Source organism: Oncorhynchus clarkii, chromosome 3 (assembly GCF_045791955.1).
Source record: "Oncorhynchus clarkii lewisi isolate Uvic-CL-2024 chromosome 3, UVic_Ocla_1.0, whole genome shotgun sequence".
Classification (NCBI taxonomy): domain Eukaryota; kingdom Metazoa; phylum Chordata; class Actinopteri; order Salmoniformes; family Salmonidae; genus Oncorhynchus; species Oncorhynchus clarkii.
In genome coordinates, this window is record NC_092149.1 from 74,895,718 (window position 1) to 74,912,434 (window position 16,717).

At 46.0% G+C, this 16,717-nt stretch overlaps 1 protein-coding gene and 1 pseudogene across 1 annotated transcript in view; both read left to right on the forward strand.

Annotated features, from left to right (window-relative positions):
- The window catches only part of LOC139386043 (retinitis pigmentosa 1-like 1 protein), a 34,809-nt gene extending 30,582 nt beyond the window's left edge, over nt 1-4,227 (forward strand). The window contains exons 14-15 of the mRNA XM_071131458.1: nt 169-3,736; nt 4,067-4,227. Coding sequence (XP_070987559.1) covers nt 169-3,736; nt 4,067-4,227 — 3,729 coding nt within the window. The remainder of the gene's footprint in view (nt 1-168; nt 3,737-4,066) is intronic.
- Nucleotides 4,228-7,514: 3,287 nt separating this feature from the next.
- The window catches only part of LOC139386052 (sushi-repeat-containing protein SRPX-like), a 40,750-nt pseudogene continuing 31,547 nt past the window's right edge, over nt 7,515-16,717 (forward strand).

Genomic DNA, 16,717 nt, shown 5'->3' on the forward strand with positions numbered 1-16,717 from the left:
CTCTCTCTCTTTCTTCCTCTACTCTCTGAATATTCTCTCTCTTTGCAAAACGTTACCCTCCTCTCTCTTTCTTTTAATTCTCTCTCTCTCTCTCTCTCTCTCTCTCTCTCTCTCTCTGCCACCTCCTCTCTTTTTCTCTCTCTCCTTGTCTCTTTCTCATCTCTCCAGGGACATAAAAAGGGTAGGGTTCTTTGGAGAGCTGTGAAGGAGGCAGAGAGGAAGGTTGAACAAACCCTGACCAACAGGAAGGAGGAGCTACCTTCCCATGAAGCCCTTCCCACCGAGCTCCAGAGAGGTTCCAGTTTGAATTCGTTGAAGGCAGAGGCCATGCCCACAAAGAGTCCCAAACCACTAAAGACCCCTCAGACCCCCCAAACCCCAGCCAGGGGCAAGGAGAACATCACTTTGACATCAGAAAAGGCTGGCCTTAAAGTGAAAACCAGTAAACTAGAGAGCAATCTTCAAAGTACAGGTAAAGCAGAGTCTAAGCTAAATACACCTGCAAGGAAACAAAGCAAGTTATCTGTGTCTAAACCCAGCACTCCTAAACAGAGTCAGATCCAGTTATCTGTGTCGAAACCTAGCACTCCTAAACAGAGTCAGATCCAGTTATCTGTGTCTAAACCCAGCACTCCTAAACAGAGTCAGATCCAGATATCTGTGTCTAAACCCAGCACTCCAAAGCATGGTCAAAGCAAGCTGTCTGAGGTGAATAAAGGTACAGAGGTGAAAGGTAAAGGCCCTGTAAAGATCAGAAGTAAGGAGGCCGAGGCGACCAGCACTCCCATCAAAACAAAAAGTTTGGAGTCCAAAGACAAGAAATCAAAAATTGCAGAGGAAGATACTAAAACTATTGAAGTTCAAAATAAACCACTTCAAGGGGTCAAGTCCGCTCCAGTCAAAGTTAAAGGTAAACAATTAGAGGTCAAATCCACCCCCGTGAAAAGTAACATTCAAGAGGCCAAATCCTCTACAGTCAAAGTTAAAGGTCAACCTGTGGAAAAGGAGCCAATTCCAAGTAAAACTGTGGCTGAAAGCACTCCTTTGAGTGTAAAGAGGATTCCTAAGGAGGTAGTAGATAAGACATCTGAAGGTAAAAACACTCCTTTGAATGTAAAGAGGATTCCTAAGGAGGTAGTAGATAAGACATCTGAAGGTAAAAACACTCCAATACAGGGACAAAGGAAGGCAAAAGAGGTGAATGAACCTGAAGAGGTTAAAGCTAAATTAACTGAGTTGAATGCAACCCCGGTGAAACTGAAAAGCAAGCCAACAGAGGTTTCCAGCCAACCAATCTTAGTAGAACCTACCTCAAAGGCCAAATCACCATCCGCATCACTGTCATTATCAGATGCAATGCCTCAAAATGCTTGGGATAAGAAGTCAGCGAAGTCTGAGCTTAGAGAGCCACTGGCTGTCTCACAGGTCAAAGATAGAGTGGAGGTCCCAGGGGAAGATACCATTGGTGAATCCCAGGAGGGGGAGCCTGGCTGGGGAGGATTTCTCAGCGATGCAGCCTCTCTCCTTCCAGCCGTGGGGGTGGCAGGCGTAGCCATGGGGGTCTTGAGTGAGGCGGTGACAAGTGTGAGGGGGTTTCAGTCAGAGAGTGACACAGCCACTTCTATCCCTCCTCGGCGGTCCAGCTGGGTAGAGAGGTTCACCAAACAGAGCGCCAACACCCAGCCTTCCGCCTCCTCCTCTTCAACATCAGATCCCAGTGCAGTAGCGCAAAGAAACAGGACCTCCATCTGCATCAGTGTTCTCAGGAATTCTGATCAGGAAGCAGGGAGCAGGAGTTCTGAGAAGAACCCAGACACCACAGAGGATGCTAGTGACAGGTCGGGAGGTCAGGCCGAGGTTGACGACGATGAGAACACTAGTAGAGGTCAAAGGTCAGAGGATGAGGATGATGAACATGAAGATTTCACAAAGAGACAGGGAGAGGAGGATGACAGGAGTAGTGAGGGTCTGGAAGAAGAAGAGGAGGAAGAGGATGACAGGAGTAGTAAGGGTCTGGAAGAGAGCAGTGAACAGAACGAAGGGGGAGAAGCAGAAGACAGTGATTCTGTGGCTAGCAGAGAAGGAGAGGAGGATAGAGAAGAGAAGAGTGAAGAGAGCCAGGGCGCCGAGGGGGAGGAGAGCAAAGAGAGTGATTCTGAGGGGACAGGAGAGGGGGAGGAGAGCAAAGAGAGTGATTCTGAGGGGACAGGAGAGGGGGAGGAGAGCAAAGAGAGTGATTCTGAGGGGACAGGAGAGGGGGAGGAGAGCAAAGAGAGTGATTCTCAGGGGACAGGAGAGTGGGAGGAGAGCAAAGAGAGTGATTCTGAGGGGACAGGAGAGGGGGAGGAAAGCAAAGAGAGTGATTCTCAGGGGACAGGAGAGGGGGAGGAGAGCAAAGAGAGTGATTCTCAGGGGACAGCAGAGGGCGAGGAGAGCAAAGAGAGTGATTCTCAGGGGACAGGAGAGGGGGAGGAGAGCAAAGAGAGTGATTCTCAGGGGACAGGAGAGGGGGAGGAGAGCAAAGAGAGTGATTCTCAGGGGACAGGAGAGGGGGAGGAGAGCAAAGAGAGTGATTCGGAGGGGACAGGAGAGGGGGAGGAGAGCAAAGAGAGTGATTCTGAGGGGACAGGAGAGGGGGAGGAGAGCAAAGAGAGTGATTCTGAGGGGGAGGAGAGCAAAGAGAGTGATTCTGAGGCAAGCCTAGAGGAGGAGGGAGAGGAGAAAAGTGATGGGGAAGGAGAGGAGGGAGAGAGTGGTTCTGGGACAAGTGGAGAGGGGGAAGAGGAGGATAAGAGTGAAGAAGAGTCCAGTGATGAAGAGAGTGGGGATGAAAACAGAGAGGACAAGGAGGAGGGTGGTGATGAATCAGGAAGTGAGGCTGAGAGCAAGAGTGAGGGATCAGCAAAAGAGGAGGAAGATGAACAAGCAGAAGAAGCAGAGAGTGAAGAAAGTAAAGCTACTGAGTCAGGAGAGGAGGAAGGACAGGGAGAGAGTGGAACAGATGAGGAAGGAGAGGGAGAAGATAAGGAAGGTTGTGAAAGTGAAGAAGAGGAGGAGGAGGCAAGTGTAAGTGAGGAGGAGGGAGAAGAGGATGACGATGAGGAAAATGGAGCAGAAAGTGGAGATGTAGGAGAAGAAGAAGAGGAAGCAGTTGAGGGTGAGGAAGAAGAGGATGAAAATGAAGGTGAAGAGGAGAACGGTGAAGTCGAAGAGGGCGAGGAGGAAGAGGAGGGAGGAGAGGAAGATGAGGAAGAGGAGGAATATGCTAGTGGAGAGGAGGAACTTGAAGATGAAAAATGTGAGGAAGAGGAGGGAGAAGAAGATGAGGGGGAAGAAGAAGATGATAAAGGAGAAGGGGAGGAGGGAGAAGGGGAAGAGGAGGAAGATGGTGAAAAACAGGAAGATGAGAAAGAGGAAATAGAAGTGAGAGAGGAGGAAGCGAACAAACAAGAAGAGGAAAGGGAGAAGCAAGAGGAGGAAGAGAAGGAAGAAGAAAAAGATAGACAGGAAGTAGGTGGAAAAGACACAGAGGGAGAGGAGGGTGGAAAAAGGGGGGAGGAGAAGGGAGATGAAAAAGAATGGAAAGAAAATAAAGAAATTGATGGTGAATTAGAAGAAGAAGCTGCAGGGGAACAGAAAGTTGAGATGGAGGTGGAGGAAACGGGAGAGGAAGAAGATGAAGAGGCAGGAGAAGAAGAGGAGGAAGAAGATGAGGAGGGAGAGGAAGAGAAAGATAGTAAAGAAGGAGAAGAGGTGGAGGAAGAAGATGAGGAGGGAGAGGAAGAGAAAGATAGTAAAGAAGGAGAAGAGGAGGAGGAAGAAGATGAGGAGGGAGAGGAAGAGAAAGATAGTAAAGAAGGAGAAGAGGTGGAGGAAGAAGATGAGGAGGGAGAGGAAGAGAAAGATAGTAAAGAAGGAGAAGAGGTGGAGGAAGAAGATGAGGAGGGAGAGGAAGAGAAAGATGAGGAGGGAGAGGAAGAGGAGGAAGAACAGGAAGAAGAGGAGGAAGAGATAAAATCTGCAAAGGGGAAAAAGAAAGGCTCACAAAGCGTACCACCTAAAGCAGCTCCCCCCAGCAGGAAAGGGATTGAAGATCCCCCGAGGGAGAAACCCAAACCAGCAGCCCGTACCAAACAGAGGACCACAGGGGGAAAACAGGCCAAAAGTCCCCAAGAATCCCAACAGTTCTGGAATAATGTCTTACCCCAGTACCTGGAGCTGAAGTGAGACATTCTGGACCTCAATGGTTCCAAATCCTTTATGGGTCCGAGCCCAAACCTGCCTGATAACAGTGGCTGGAAGGATTCTGGACCTGAGAAACCTGAGTCATAAGACTAACACAGTACAGGTGTTTGAGAACCTCTGTGTGGATGTGTGCTTGTACTTTCTATTATGTCACTTATCCACAGTTGTGACCCCCCCCCCCCCACAACAACAAAAATTATATGTATTTATTTATTGAGAATTTTTTTTGCACAAACTGTATATTTTTATTCTCATGAATACATAGTTTGTTCTTGTGCACCTAATATTGAATGCCTTGACCTGACTGTTGTAAAAATGTGATACAGTGTATGACCTTTGGCATAGATCATGAGGTATTAGAGGTAACATCTTGTCATTTAGCCTGCCTGACGCAAACAGGGCCAAGCAGATGTCAATAGTATTTCTTAGATATATTTATTTCTTAAATATCATCTCATGTGTAGTTCATTGCCAAAACATCTTTACAAACAACATTGCTCCATATTTTAAATACAGGCACTCATACAGCCTGTCCCTGTGAAAAATCTATTTTATTTAATCAATACCTATGCATATAATTGACACAGTATGTGTGCTGTAATGTATCGTAAGGTAATTCACTGAGTGTACTCATACACTAATGAACTGAATTGTAATATGTAAATATTTTTCATAAAATAAAGAGCAATTTAGATAACTTCATAGGACTCATGAGTTAGGATTAAAAATGTATTCTTTAAAGAATCCACTGTGTGATGTAATCTAGGGAAATATATATACTGTAGTAAAATAAATAAAATACAGTAAAATATATATAGTAAGATATTTAAATATATGGCCAATATATCACGGCTAAGGGGTGTTCTTAGGGACGACGCAACGCAGAGTGCCTGTATACAGCCCTTAGCCATGGTATATTGGCCATATATCACAAACCCCAGAAGTGCCTTATTGCTATTATAAACTGGTTAATTATAAACTATTATAAACAATGTAATTAGAGCAGTAAAAAGTTATGTTGTGTCATACCCGTGCTATATGGTCTGTTGTAATTTATTAAAAATAAATAGATGTAAATATCACATTTACATAAGTATTCAGACCCTTTACTCAGTACTTTGTTGAAGCACCTCTTGCGTTGTCTTGGCTGTGTGCTTAGGGTCATTGTCCTGTTGGAAGGTGACCTTTCGCCCCAGTCTGAGGTCCTGAGCGCTCTGGAGCAGGTTTTCATCAACGATCTCTCTGTACTTTGTTCAGTTCATCTTTACCTCGATCCTGACTAGTCTCCCAGTCCCTGCCACTGAAAAAACATCCTCACTGCATGATGCTGCCACCAATATGCTTCACCATAGGGATGGTGCCAGGTTTCCTCCAGACGTGACGCTTGGCATTCAGGCCAAAGAGTTCAATCTTGGTTTCATCAGAACAGAGAATTTAGTTTCTCATGGCCTGAGAGTCTTTAGGTGCTTTTTGGCAAACTCCAAGCGGGCTGTCATGTGCCTTTTACTGAGGAGTGGCTTCTGTCTGGCCACTCTTCCGTAAAGGCCTGCTTGGTGGAGTGTTGCAGAGATGGTTGTCCTTCTGGAAAAACTTCTTCCATTTTAGAATGATGGAGGCCACTGTGTTCTTGATGACCTTCAATGCTGCAGAAATGTTTTAGTACCCTTCCCTTGATCTGTGTCTCAACACAATCCTGTCTCTGCGCTCTACGGACAATTCCTTCAACCTCGTGGCTTGGTTTTTGCTCTGACATGCACAGTCAACTGTGGGACCTTATATAGACAGGTGTGTGCCTTTCCAAATCATGTCCAATCATTTGAATTTACCACAGGTGGCCTCCAATCAATTGTAGAAACAGGATGCACCTGAGCTCAATTTCGAGTCTCATAGAAAAGGGTCTGAATACTTATGTAAATAAGGTATCTGTTTTTTATTTTGAATACGTTTGTAAAAGTGTCTAAAAATCTAATTTCGCTTTGTCGTTATGGGGTATTGTGTGTAGATTGCTGAGGAAATGTTTTTATTTAATCCATTTTAGAATAAGGCTGTAATGTAACAAAATGTGGAAAAAATCAAAGAGTCTGAATACCTTCCAAAGACACTTTATATAGACAGTAAAATAGGTTATAGGGTATGATTAACCTGTAGAGTTAGTATACTGTTATTATACCCTAATTATGGATGAATGTACTATGATTGTCTGGAAAGACACTTGGAGCCAGCAGAAGACGTGATCCACTGCTGGAATCTAAAACATAAATTTCTGCAGTACTACATGTAGAAGAAACAAACACATTCACACACACACACACACACACACACACACACACACACACACACACACACACACACACACACACACACACACACACACACACACACACACACACAAACACACACTCATAAGTAACATGGGTGCTTTGGCCTGGTGTGGCCTTCTGTGAGCTGATTGGGCGCTTCACAGCCTAGTTCAGCCTGGTTGGGTGTTATTGTTATTATAGAGGCGGCTGCACAGAAGCTCTGTTTGGCTCACACTCCGTTCTCCTGTTTCCTCTGAAGACAAGGAGCACTTTAACACCTTAATGTGGAGAAACCCCTAACAACACTAGAGAGAACTGGCAGGGAGCCAAGGCCATATCCCACTGGGCAAAAACTGTCTGAATCAACATTGTTTCCATGTCATGTCAACAAAACAATTCAATGTGATGTTGAATCAACGTGGGAAACTGATTGGATTTGCAAAATTTAACCAACTTAAGGGAATTTCCTCTTTTTCCTCTTTTTCTTTTCACCTAAATCCAATGACTTGGTGCATTTTTTAAATGTTGATTTCACGTTGAATTCACGTTAGTTGACAACTCAACCAAATGGATGTTGAAATGATGTCTGTGCCCAGTGGGGTGTATGTGTGTTTGTGTATACTGTATGTCCAGCATTGATGTATCATTTAGGTGTTTGAGATGCTTTTATTTGGTTGGGCTTTTATTTTTCTTTCAAGTTGGGGAATGTAGGCTACTTCCCCAGCAACACTGGCAACTAGACCTAAATGCGTAAGCTATTCTGAGTCACTTTGTTTTATTTTCTAATTATTTGTTTGAATGGGTTGCAGGGGCTATAGTTCAGTGTTGCTTCACTCAGCTGTGACGCCCGGGCTGCATGCCGAGGCTCAGGCCAGATTCGATTAGGATCCATTCGGACGGAGGAAAATCCTCTCGTTTCTGGAGCAGTAGGCGGGTCTTTGGAAAGTTTGAATGCGATGGAAATGTTCTTATACTTTCCAAAGATGCTGAAGGGTGTCCCGTGCGTGAATATGGACACATGGCTGGTAGTGTCTCTGTTCGTGTATGTCCAGTTCTGCTTCAGTTTAGACTATGAAGGTAAGGAATGGCATGTATGTTCCATCCCGCGGATCAGAGGGATCTAGTTCACCCACGAGTGTCCAAACGGACAAGGTCCGTTCATTTCTCAAACTAAACGTTTTTAGACATACATGAATGCGTTGGAATTTGAATGACTTGGGTAGCGGTTGTTGCAATTGGTTAGTTTATTGCGCATTAATTATCTGCTATATCCAACTGCTATTGTTTGGTGAGCCACATTTCTGTTTATGTGGAGGAAGCTGAGGCTAGGGTGAAAGCGGGGGTTTAAGATTAACACTAAAGCCAGCATTCTACTCGGTGACTTAGTTTACCTTCGTGCCTCAGGTTATATAAACATTTATTAATCGAAATCCTTCAAGTTCTTTTGCCATGCAAAGTAACTATTTTACAATATCCATAATGAGTTGAACAGTTGATGTCCATTATTTTACCGAGGATCGGTGTATTGACCTAACGCCTCGATCACACCGACAGTGTCGTATTTTGGTACCCGGATGAAGACAGCCTGTCTGTCGAAACGTTGGTCATTAGGTTATTCAATTATTGCATCTGAGCTCCTAGAGTGTGCGGCTCTCTTTTTCTTTTTCAGTTGCATTTTGGTACACTAGAAGTACATTCACTTTCAATGGAACGCTGTTGCCTTGCAGCATTGCTTTGCAGAGGCAGTTGCAGTGCGCTCTGTGTGGTGATTACATTCAAACACGGAACCCAAACCGGCTGCGCGCATGCGCCATCATGCAGACATTTATTTTGTCCCCCTACACCAAACAACATGCAGGTTAAAATATCAAAACAAACTCTGAACCAATTACATTAATTTGGGAACAGGTCGAAAAGCATTAAACATTTATGGCAATTTAGCTAGTTAGCTTGCACATGCTAGCTAATTTGTCCTATTTAGCTAGCTTGCTGTTGCTAGCTAATTTGTCCTGGGATATAAACATTGAGTTGTTATTTTACCTGAAATGCACAAGGTCCTCTACTCCGACAATTAATCCACACATAAAACGGCCAAGCGAATCGTTTCTAGTCATCTCTCCTCCTTCCAGGCTTTTTCATCTTTGAACTTATATGGTGATTGGCATCTAAACTTTCATACTATTACTACACCGACCAGCAACACAGTTCGTCTTTCAATCACCCACATGGGTATAACCAATGAGGAGATGGCACGTGGGTACCTGCTTCTATAAACCAATGAGGAGATGGGAGAGGCAGGACTTGCAGCGCGATCTGCGTCAGAAATAGAAAGGACTTCTATTTTAGCCCTTGGCAACATAGATACTCATTGACGCGTGCGAGCAGTGTGGGTGCAATAATTGAATAACGCAACGCAAGCGGTGTGGTCAGCCTATAACGGCCTGTGATTTCTGTCACCCAAGAGAAGCGAATCACGTTGAAGTTCCTAGATCCAGTAGCCTAGATAATTCCACCTCTCCAGTCAACATTTCCCAAATACATTCCAGGCCAGTGTGACAATCTTTGGAGATTCAGTGCCCTACAATCAGAGCCCATAGCTCCTGGACGTCGGGGCAGTCACAAGCCACACAAGGGCTCCTGTGTTCGGACTAACTGCACATTTGCTCGGACTCCCTCCTCATGTTTCATAGCTCGCTGCACACAGAACCCTTCAGATATGTGCAGTCAGTCTCTGAAACGTGCTAGGTGTTTTTGTTTGATAAGAGTAAGACTGCAGGGTCTTCGGAGGGTAAAGGAAAGGAAAGGGGGAAATCTAGTCAGTTGTACAACTGAATGCATTCAACTGAACTGTCTTCCGCGTTTAACCCAACCCCTCTGAATCAGAGAGGTGCCGTGGGGCTGCCATAGAGACGAGGGTGACAGGAGGACCATGTATCAGATAGAATCAAACCGTCAACAGCCCATAGCATACCACTGATTAACTACTGACCCTACGCCATGAAGGGATGGAGCCCATTATTGTTGTTATATGCTGATTGATGGATGTGATGCCATGTAGTGTTCTTTCATTTTAGTTAGGTTACACCATTCGTGCAGGGCGCACAGACACACACACACACACATCTTTCAGATAGACAAGTGCAAACAGGGCAGGGACAGTAGCCTGCGGTGAAACATTTACTGGGGATTAATGAGAAGCTGAGATAAGTTCAAAGACAGGATGGGACCAGATAAGAGTTTGTGTGCTTGGGTGTACACTATGGCTGGGAATTGCCAGGGACCTAGCGATACGATATTATCATGATACTTAGGTGCCAATACCATATGTATTGCTATTCTCACAATTCTATATGTATTGCGATTCGATACTGTGATTTTATTGAAATTAGATGTTCCAAACATATTGTTAGTGCTGAGCGATTAACCAACTTATTTAATTTTTTGGTGTTATTAAACAACTAATTACCCACGTCAGTTCAATTACTTGAATTCAGTGGTGGTCGGTGCTGTTTAAGATGAGGGAGAACGTTTGTTTTTCCCATGAGCATGGCCTTATTTCTATTACAGCATATTGGATGACTGTCATTCATATTCCATTCATCCAGTTCAATGTAACAGCGATAGGTTAAGGCTACTACATGATTCTCGAATTTGCCCTATATCCATCATGAGGTTGCTACAACCTAGCCTATGAATGAAAGATTACAATGTAGGTGCACACAGGTAAGATAAAAAATGTAGGTGATAGACAGTGACACATGGACAGACAGTGACAAATGTAATACTGCCTTGCACACCTTTTTTAGGGGGTAGATCAGCTTTAATATTGCAGATAGATTTTAGCTCCCATCATTGTCAGTAATTGTCTGTATCACTTCCAATCCCCCATATATTTTTGGGGAAATACATATACACTACCAGTCAAACATTTTAGAACAGCCACTCATTCAAGGGTTTTTCTTTATTTTTACTATTTTCTACATTGTAGAATAAGACATCAAAACTATAAAATAACACATATGGAATCATGTAGTTACCAAAAAAGTGTTAAACAAATCAAAATATATTTTATATTTGAGATTCTTCAAATAGCCACCCTTTGCCTTGATGATAGCTTTGCACACTCTTGGCATTCTCTCAACCAGCTTCACTTGGAATGCTTTTCCAACAGTCTTGAAGCAGTTTCCACATATGCTGAGCATATGGGGGTTGTGGAGGCCAGGTCATGTGATACAGCACTCAATCACTCTCCTTCTTGGTAAAATAGCCCTTACACAGCCTGGAGGTGTGTTGGGTCATTGTCCTGTTGAAAAACAAATGATAGTCCCACTAAGCCCAAACCAGATGGGATGGCGTATCGCTGCAGAATGCTGTAGTAGACATGCTGGTTTCAGTGTGCCTTGAATTCTAAATAAATCACAGACAGTGTCATCAGCAAAGCACCCCCACACCATAACACCTCCTCCTCCATGCTTTATTGTGGGAAATACACATGCGGAGATCATCCATTCACCCACACCGCGTCTCATAAAGACATGACGGTTGGAACCAAAAATCTCCAATTTGGACTCCAGACCAAAGGACAAATTTCCACCGATCTAATGGTTAGTGCCTGTGTTTCTTGACCCAAGCAAGTCTCTTCTTATTATTGGTGTCCTTTAGTAGTGGTTTCTTTTCAGCAATTCGACCATGAAGGCCTGATTCACACAGTCTCCTCTGAAGAGTTGATGTTGAGATGTGCAATTTCTGAGGCTGGTAACTATAATGACCTTATCCTCTGCAGTAGAGGTAACTTCCTTTCCTGTAGTGGTCCTCATGAGAGTCAGATTCATCATATGGCTTGATGTTTTTTGCAACTGCACTTGAAGAAACTTTAAAAGTTCTTGACATTTTCCGTATTGACTGAACTTAATTTCTTAAAATGATGGACTGTCGTTTCTCTTTGCTTATTTGAGCTGTTCTTGCTGTAATATGGACTTGGTCTTTTACCAAATAGGGCAATCTTCTGTATACCACCCCTACCTTGAAACAACACAACTGATTGGTTCAAACGCATTAAGAAGGAAAGAGATTCCACAAATTAACTTTGAAGAAGAAGGCACACCTGTTAAGTGAAATGCATTCCAGGTGACTACCTCATAAAGCTGGTTGAGAGAATGCCAAAGGTGTGCAAAGCTGTCATCAAGGCAAATGGTTTCTACTTTGAAGAATCACAAATATAAAATATATTTTGATTTGTTTAACACTTTTTTGGTTACTACATGATTCCATGTTATTTCATAGTTTTGATATCTTCACTATTATTCTACAATGTAGAAAATATTACAAATAAAGAAAAACCCTGAATGAGTAGGTATGTCCAAACTTTTGACTGGTACTGTACATACATACATTGTAACGAGCGAAGAGGATGGGTGTGGAGTCAGGCGCAGAGAGCAGAAGTATCTGGGGAAAAACGCTTTAATGTCCAAAACAGGAGCACGTACAATGGGTGACGCCGAACACAGGCATAACATACCAAACCCAAGTACAACTGGTAATACCGGACAGCGAGTACACCTCTTACATAGACTGTAACAAGCCCGCACAAACACAGGCGGGCTAACTGAACTTACATAATCCCAACCCAAAAACCCCAACAAGGAACAGGTGAAAACAATAAGACAAAACCAAACGAAAAGGGAAAAGAGCAGCTAGTAGACCGGCGACGACGACCGCCACCCGAACGGGAAGGGGAGCCACCTTCGGTGATATTCGTGACAGTACCCCAGTTCTGGGCCATTTCAGCCCAGGGGATGTGTCTCGCCCACTCCCCCGGCCGGTCCTGGCAATACGACCACAGAAACTTACCCACATCCTGGTTCACTCTCTCCACCTGCCCATTACTCTCCGGGTGTAACCCCGAGGTCAGGCTGACCGAGACCCCCAGACGTTCCATAAATGCCTTCCACACTCGTGATGTAAACTGGGGACCCCGATCAGAAACGATGTTCCCCGGGCACCCCGTAGTTCCGGAAGACATGGGTGAACTGAGCCTCCGCAGTCTGTAGGGCCGTAGAGAGACCGGGCAACGGGATAAGACGGCAGGACTTAGAGAACCGATCCACAACGACCAGGGTCGTTTTGTTTCCCTGAGACGGGGGAAGATCAGTGAGAAAGTCCACCGATAGATGGGACCACGGCTGTTTTGGAACGGGGAGGGGTTGTAACTTCCCTCGTGGCAAGTGCCTAGGAGCCTTACTCTGGGTGCACACCGAACAGGAGGAGACGTAGAATCGCACGTCCTTAACTAACCAGTACTTCCCCCTAAGACCTCGCACTGTCCTCGAAATACCCGGGTGACCCGACGAGGGTAGACTATGAGCCCACCGAATTAATTGATCACGAACAGCGAGTGGCACGTACCTACGACCCGCCGGACACTGTGGAGGCGCAGGTCCCTCCCTTAGCGCCCGCTCGATGTCCACGTCCACCTCCCATACTACCGGTGCCACCAGCCGGAATGATGGGAGTAGGATCGATGGACCGGTCCTCGGTGTCGTAGAGACGGGACAGCGCGTCGCCCTTAGTGTTGAGGCAACCTGGTCTATACGAGATCGTAAATCGAAATCTGGTGAAATACATGGCCCACCTTGCCTGACGAGGATTCAGTCTCCTAGCTGCTTGGATATACTCCAGATTACAGTGGTCAGTCCAGATGAGGAAAGGGTGCTTAGCCCCCTCGAGCCAGTGTCTCCACACCTTCAGGGCCTTAACCACAGCCAACAACTCCCTGTCTCCCACATCATAGTTTTGCTCCACCGGCCCAAGCTTCTTCGAAATAAAAGCACAGGGACGGAGCTTCGGTGGCGTACCCGAGCGCTGTGAGAGCACGGCTCCAACCCCAGCCTCGGATGCGTCCACCTCCACAATGAACGCCAAAGAAGGGTCAGGATGCGCCAACACTAGCGTGTCGGTGAACAGCGCCTTCAAACGACGGAAAGCCCTGTCCGCCTCTGCCGACCACTGCAAACGCACAGGCCCCCCCTTCAGCAGTTAGGTAATGGGAGCCGCTACCTGACCAAAACCCCAGATAAACCTCCGGTAGTAATTGGCAAACCCTAAGATCTGCTGCACCTCCTTTACCGTGGCCGGAGTCGGCTAATTACGCACGGCCTTGACGCGGTCACACTCCATTACCACCCCTGGGGTGGAAATGCGATAACCCAGGAAGGAAACGGCTCGTTTGAAAAACTCACATTTCTCCACCTTCACATACAGGTCATGCTCCAGCAATCGCCCAAGAACCTTGCGCACCAGAGACACATGCGCGGCGCGTGTGGCAGAGTAGATCAAGATATCGTCAATATACACCACCACACTCTGTCCGTGCAGGTCTCTGAGAATCTCGTCGACGAAGGATTGAAAGATGACTGGAGCATTCTTTAACCCGTACGGCATGACGAGGTACTCATAATGGCCAGATGTGGTACTAAACGCGGTTTTCCACTCATCTCCCTCCCGAATACGCACCAGATTATACCCGCTTCTGAGGTCCAGTTTCGTGAAGAACCGCGCCCCGTGAAATGATTCCACCGCCGTAGCGATGAGAGGTAGTGGGTAACTAAAACCCACCATTATGGAATTGAGACCTCGATAATCAATGCACGGACGCAAACCACCCTCCTTTTTCTTCACAAAAAAGAAACTCGAGGAGACGGGTGACATGGAGGGCCGAATGTACCCCTGTCCCAGAGCTTCCGTGACATATGTCTCCATAGCCACGGTCTCCTCCTGTGACAGGGGATACACGTGACTCCTGGGAAGTGCAGCGTTTACCTGGAGGGTTATCGCACAATCCCCTTGTCAATGTGGTGGTAATTGGGTCGCTCTCTTTTTACAGAAGGCGATTGCCAAATCATAATATTCTGCGGGGATGCGCACGGTGGAGACTCCACTATCGTTGCACCAATGGAAACTCCCACACATCTACCTGAGCACTCCTCTGACCACCCCTTAAGAGTCCCCTGTTTACACTAAATTTTTGGATTGTGATAAGCCAACCAGGGAATACCCAGCACCACTGGAAACGCAGGAGAATCAATGAGGAAGAAACTAATCCGCTCCTCATGACCCACCTGCGTCACTATGTCCAGTGGAACTGTGGCCTCCCTGATCAGCCCTGACCCTAACGGTCGACTATCTAGGGCGTGCACGGGGAAGGGTTGTTCCATCTGAACCAAGGGAATCCCTAACTTAAGCGCGAAACCGCGGTCAATAAAACTCCCCGCTGCTCCTGAATTGACTAGCGCCGTATGCTGGGAATGAGGGGAAAACTCAGGAAAGGAAATCAACACATACATATGACCAACAGGGGGCTCTGGGTGAGCCGGGTGCTGACTCACCTGAGGTGTTCGAGCCGTGCTCAGCCTGATGGACATGTCTATTAGCTGGTCCAGAGTGAGAGTAGTGTCACGACAGGCTCCCTGCGGACGTCTTCCCGCAGGCTACACCTATAATGGTTCATCAGGGCCCTGTCATTCCACCCCGTGCCAGCGGCCAGGGTCTGGATATCCAGCGCGAAATCCTGTGCGCTCCTCGTCTCCTGCCTTAAGTGAAACAGCCGTGATCGAACATCGCCCGGAAGCGGCGGTTGAACTCTGGGTAATGGTCCCTCGCCGAGTCTGGGCCCTACCAGATTGTGTTGGCCCACTCCAAGGCTTTACCCGAAAGGTAGGAGACGAGGACGTTGACACTGTCCTCTCCCGAGGGAGTCGCCAAGTAAAGCTCCAGCTGGAGCAGGAACCCTTTACACCCGGCAGCCGTCCCATCGTAGTCCCTCGGGAGAGCGAGCCGAATCCCGCTGGGGCCGGACACCGCCGGAGAAGTTGGTGGTGCAGGCTGGAGAGTGGCTGAATATGGGGTAGGGAGGCCGCTCCTTTCCCATCTCTCCATTCTCACTAATACCTGATCCATAGCTATACCCAAACGGTGTAATACCGCTGTATGCTGTTGAACACGCTCCTCCATGGACGGGATGGGTGCGTCCTCTCCTGCTGACTCCATGATTTAGCGGTGCGGGATCTGTCAGATCTCCCCAAGGAGTCAGGGTGTGGGTGTGGGTGTGGAGTCAGGCGCAGGAGAAACAAGCGCGTATTATTAAACAAGCTCAAAATAACAGGAATACCGGACTACAACAGTAACCACAAAACCCCACTCAGACACAGTCCAGGCAAAAACCACCTGTTAAAAATGATCTAAAGAAAACGCAACCCAAAACTGACTGACAGTCAAACGAAAACAATCCCGCACAAAAACCCAAAGGAAATGTCGAGATAAATACCCCCCCAATTAACCAAAATGAAACCAGGTGAAACACAAAACAGACATAACCACGACGACCGCCGAGCGCCGCCCCAACAGCGAGAGGAGCCACCTTCGGTGGAAGTCGTGACAAACAGTTGCAAACGAGAGTTTCTATTGGACAAATTCAGGTGTGTTTATCCCCGTTTTGTTCCGTTTGCTCCCTTTTAAGAAAAGTTTTTAAACAGAATTGGCAGATTGTCAGATTTAAAAAAGGATTTACTGCGAAAGAATACGATGCGATTATCTGAGGATAGAGCCCCATAAAAAACAACTATTTCAACCAGCACAGGCGTAACAAAATCACAAACTGCAATAAAATAAATTGTTTACCTTTGACGATCTTCATCTGTTTGCAATCCCAATGCTCATTGTTACACAATGAATGGTCTTTTGTTTGATAAAATACATTTTTATAGCCTAACAGGAAACATTTTGTGAACCGCTTGTGTCGTGAATTCCGTCTCATTCCATTTTCGACGACACATTCGATGTAAATACACACACGAAACGTGACTTTTCCAGTCATGTTTGGTTTAATTGCAATCAACTGGTTTGTTTGTAACACAACCAAACCTGATGGGTCATTTCGCGGGACGTATTGACTGAAAGAAACCGATTTGAAGACAACAAGTAATGACATCATTGTGCACCAATGATATGACCGCTGTTTCGTTGATTGACTGTATTTTAACCCAATGACCACTGATCGTCTTGAAATCTAGCTGGGTAGATAGCCAATGAGCTGAGGTAAACGGCAATATGTAATGTTTATGTGTTGGAAGACCAACCCATGTAGTAAACTCCGGCGTAGAGGTTCATTCGCCATT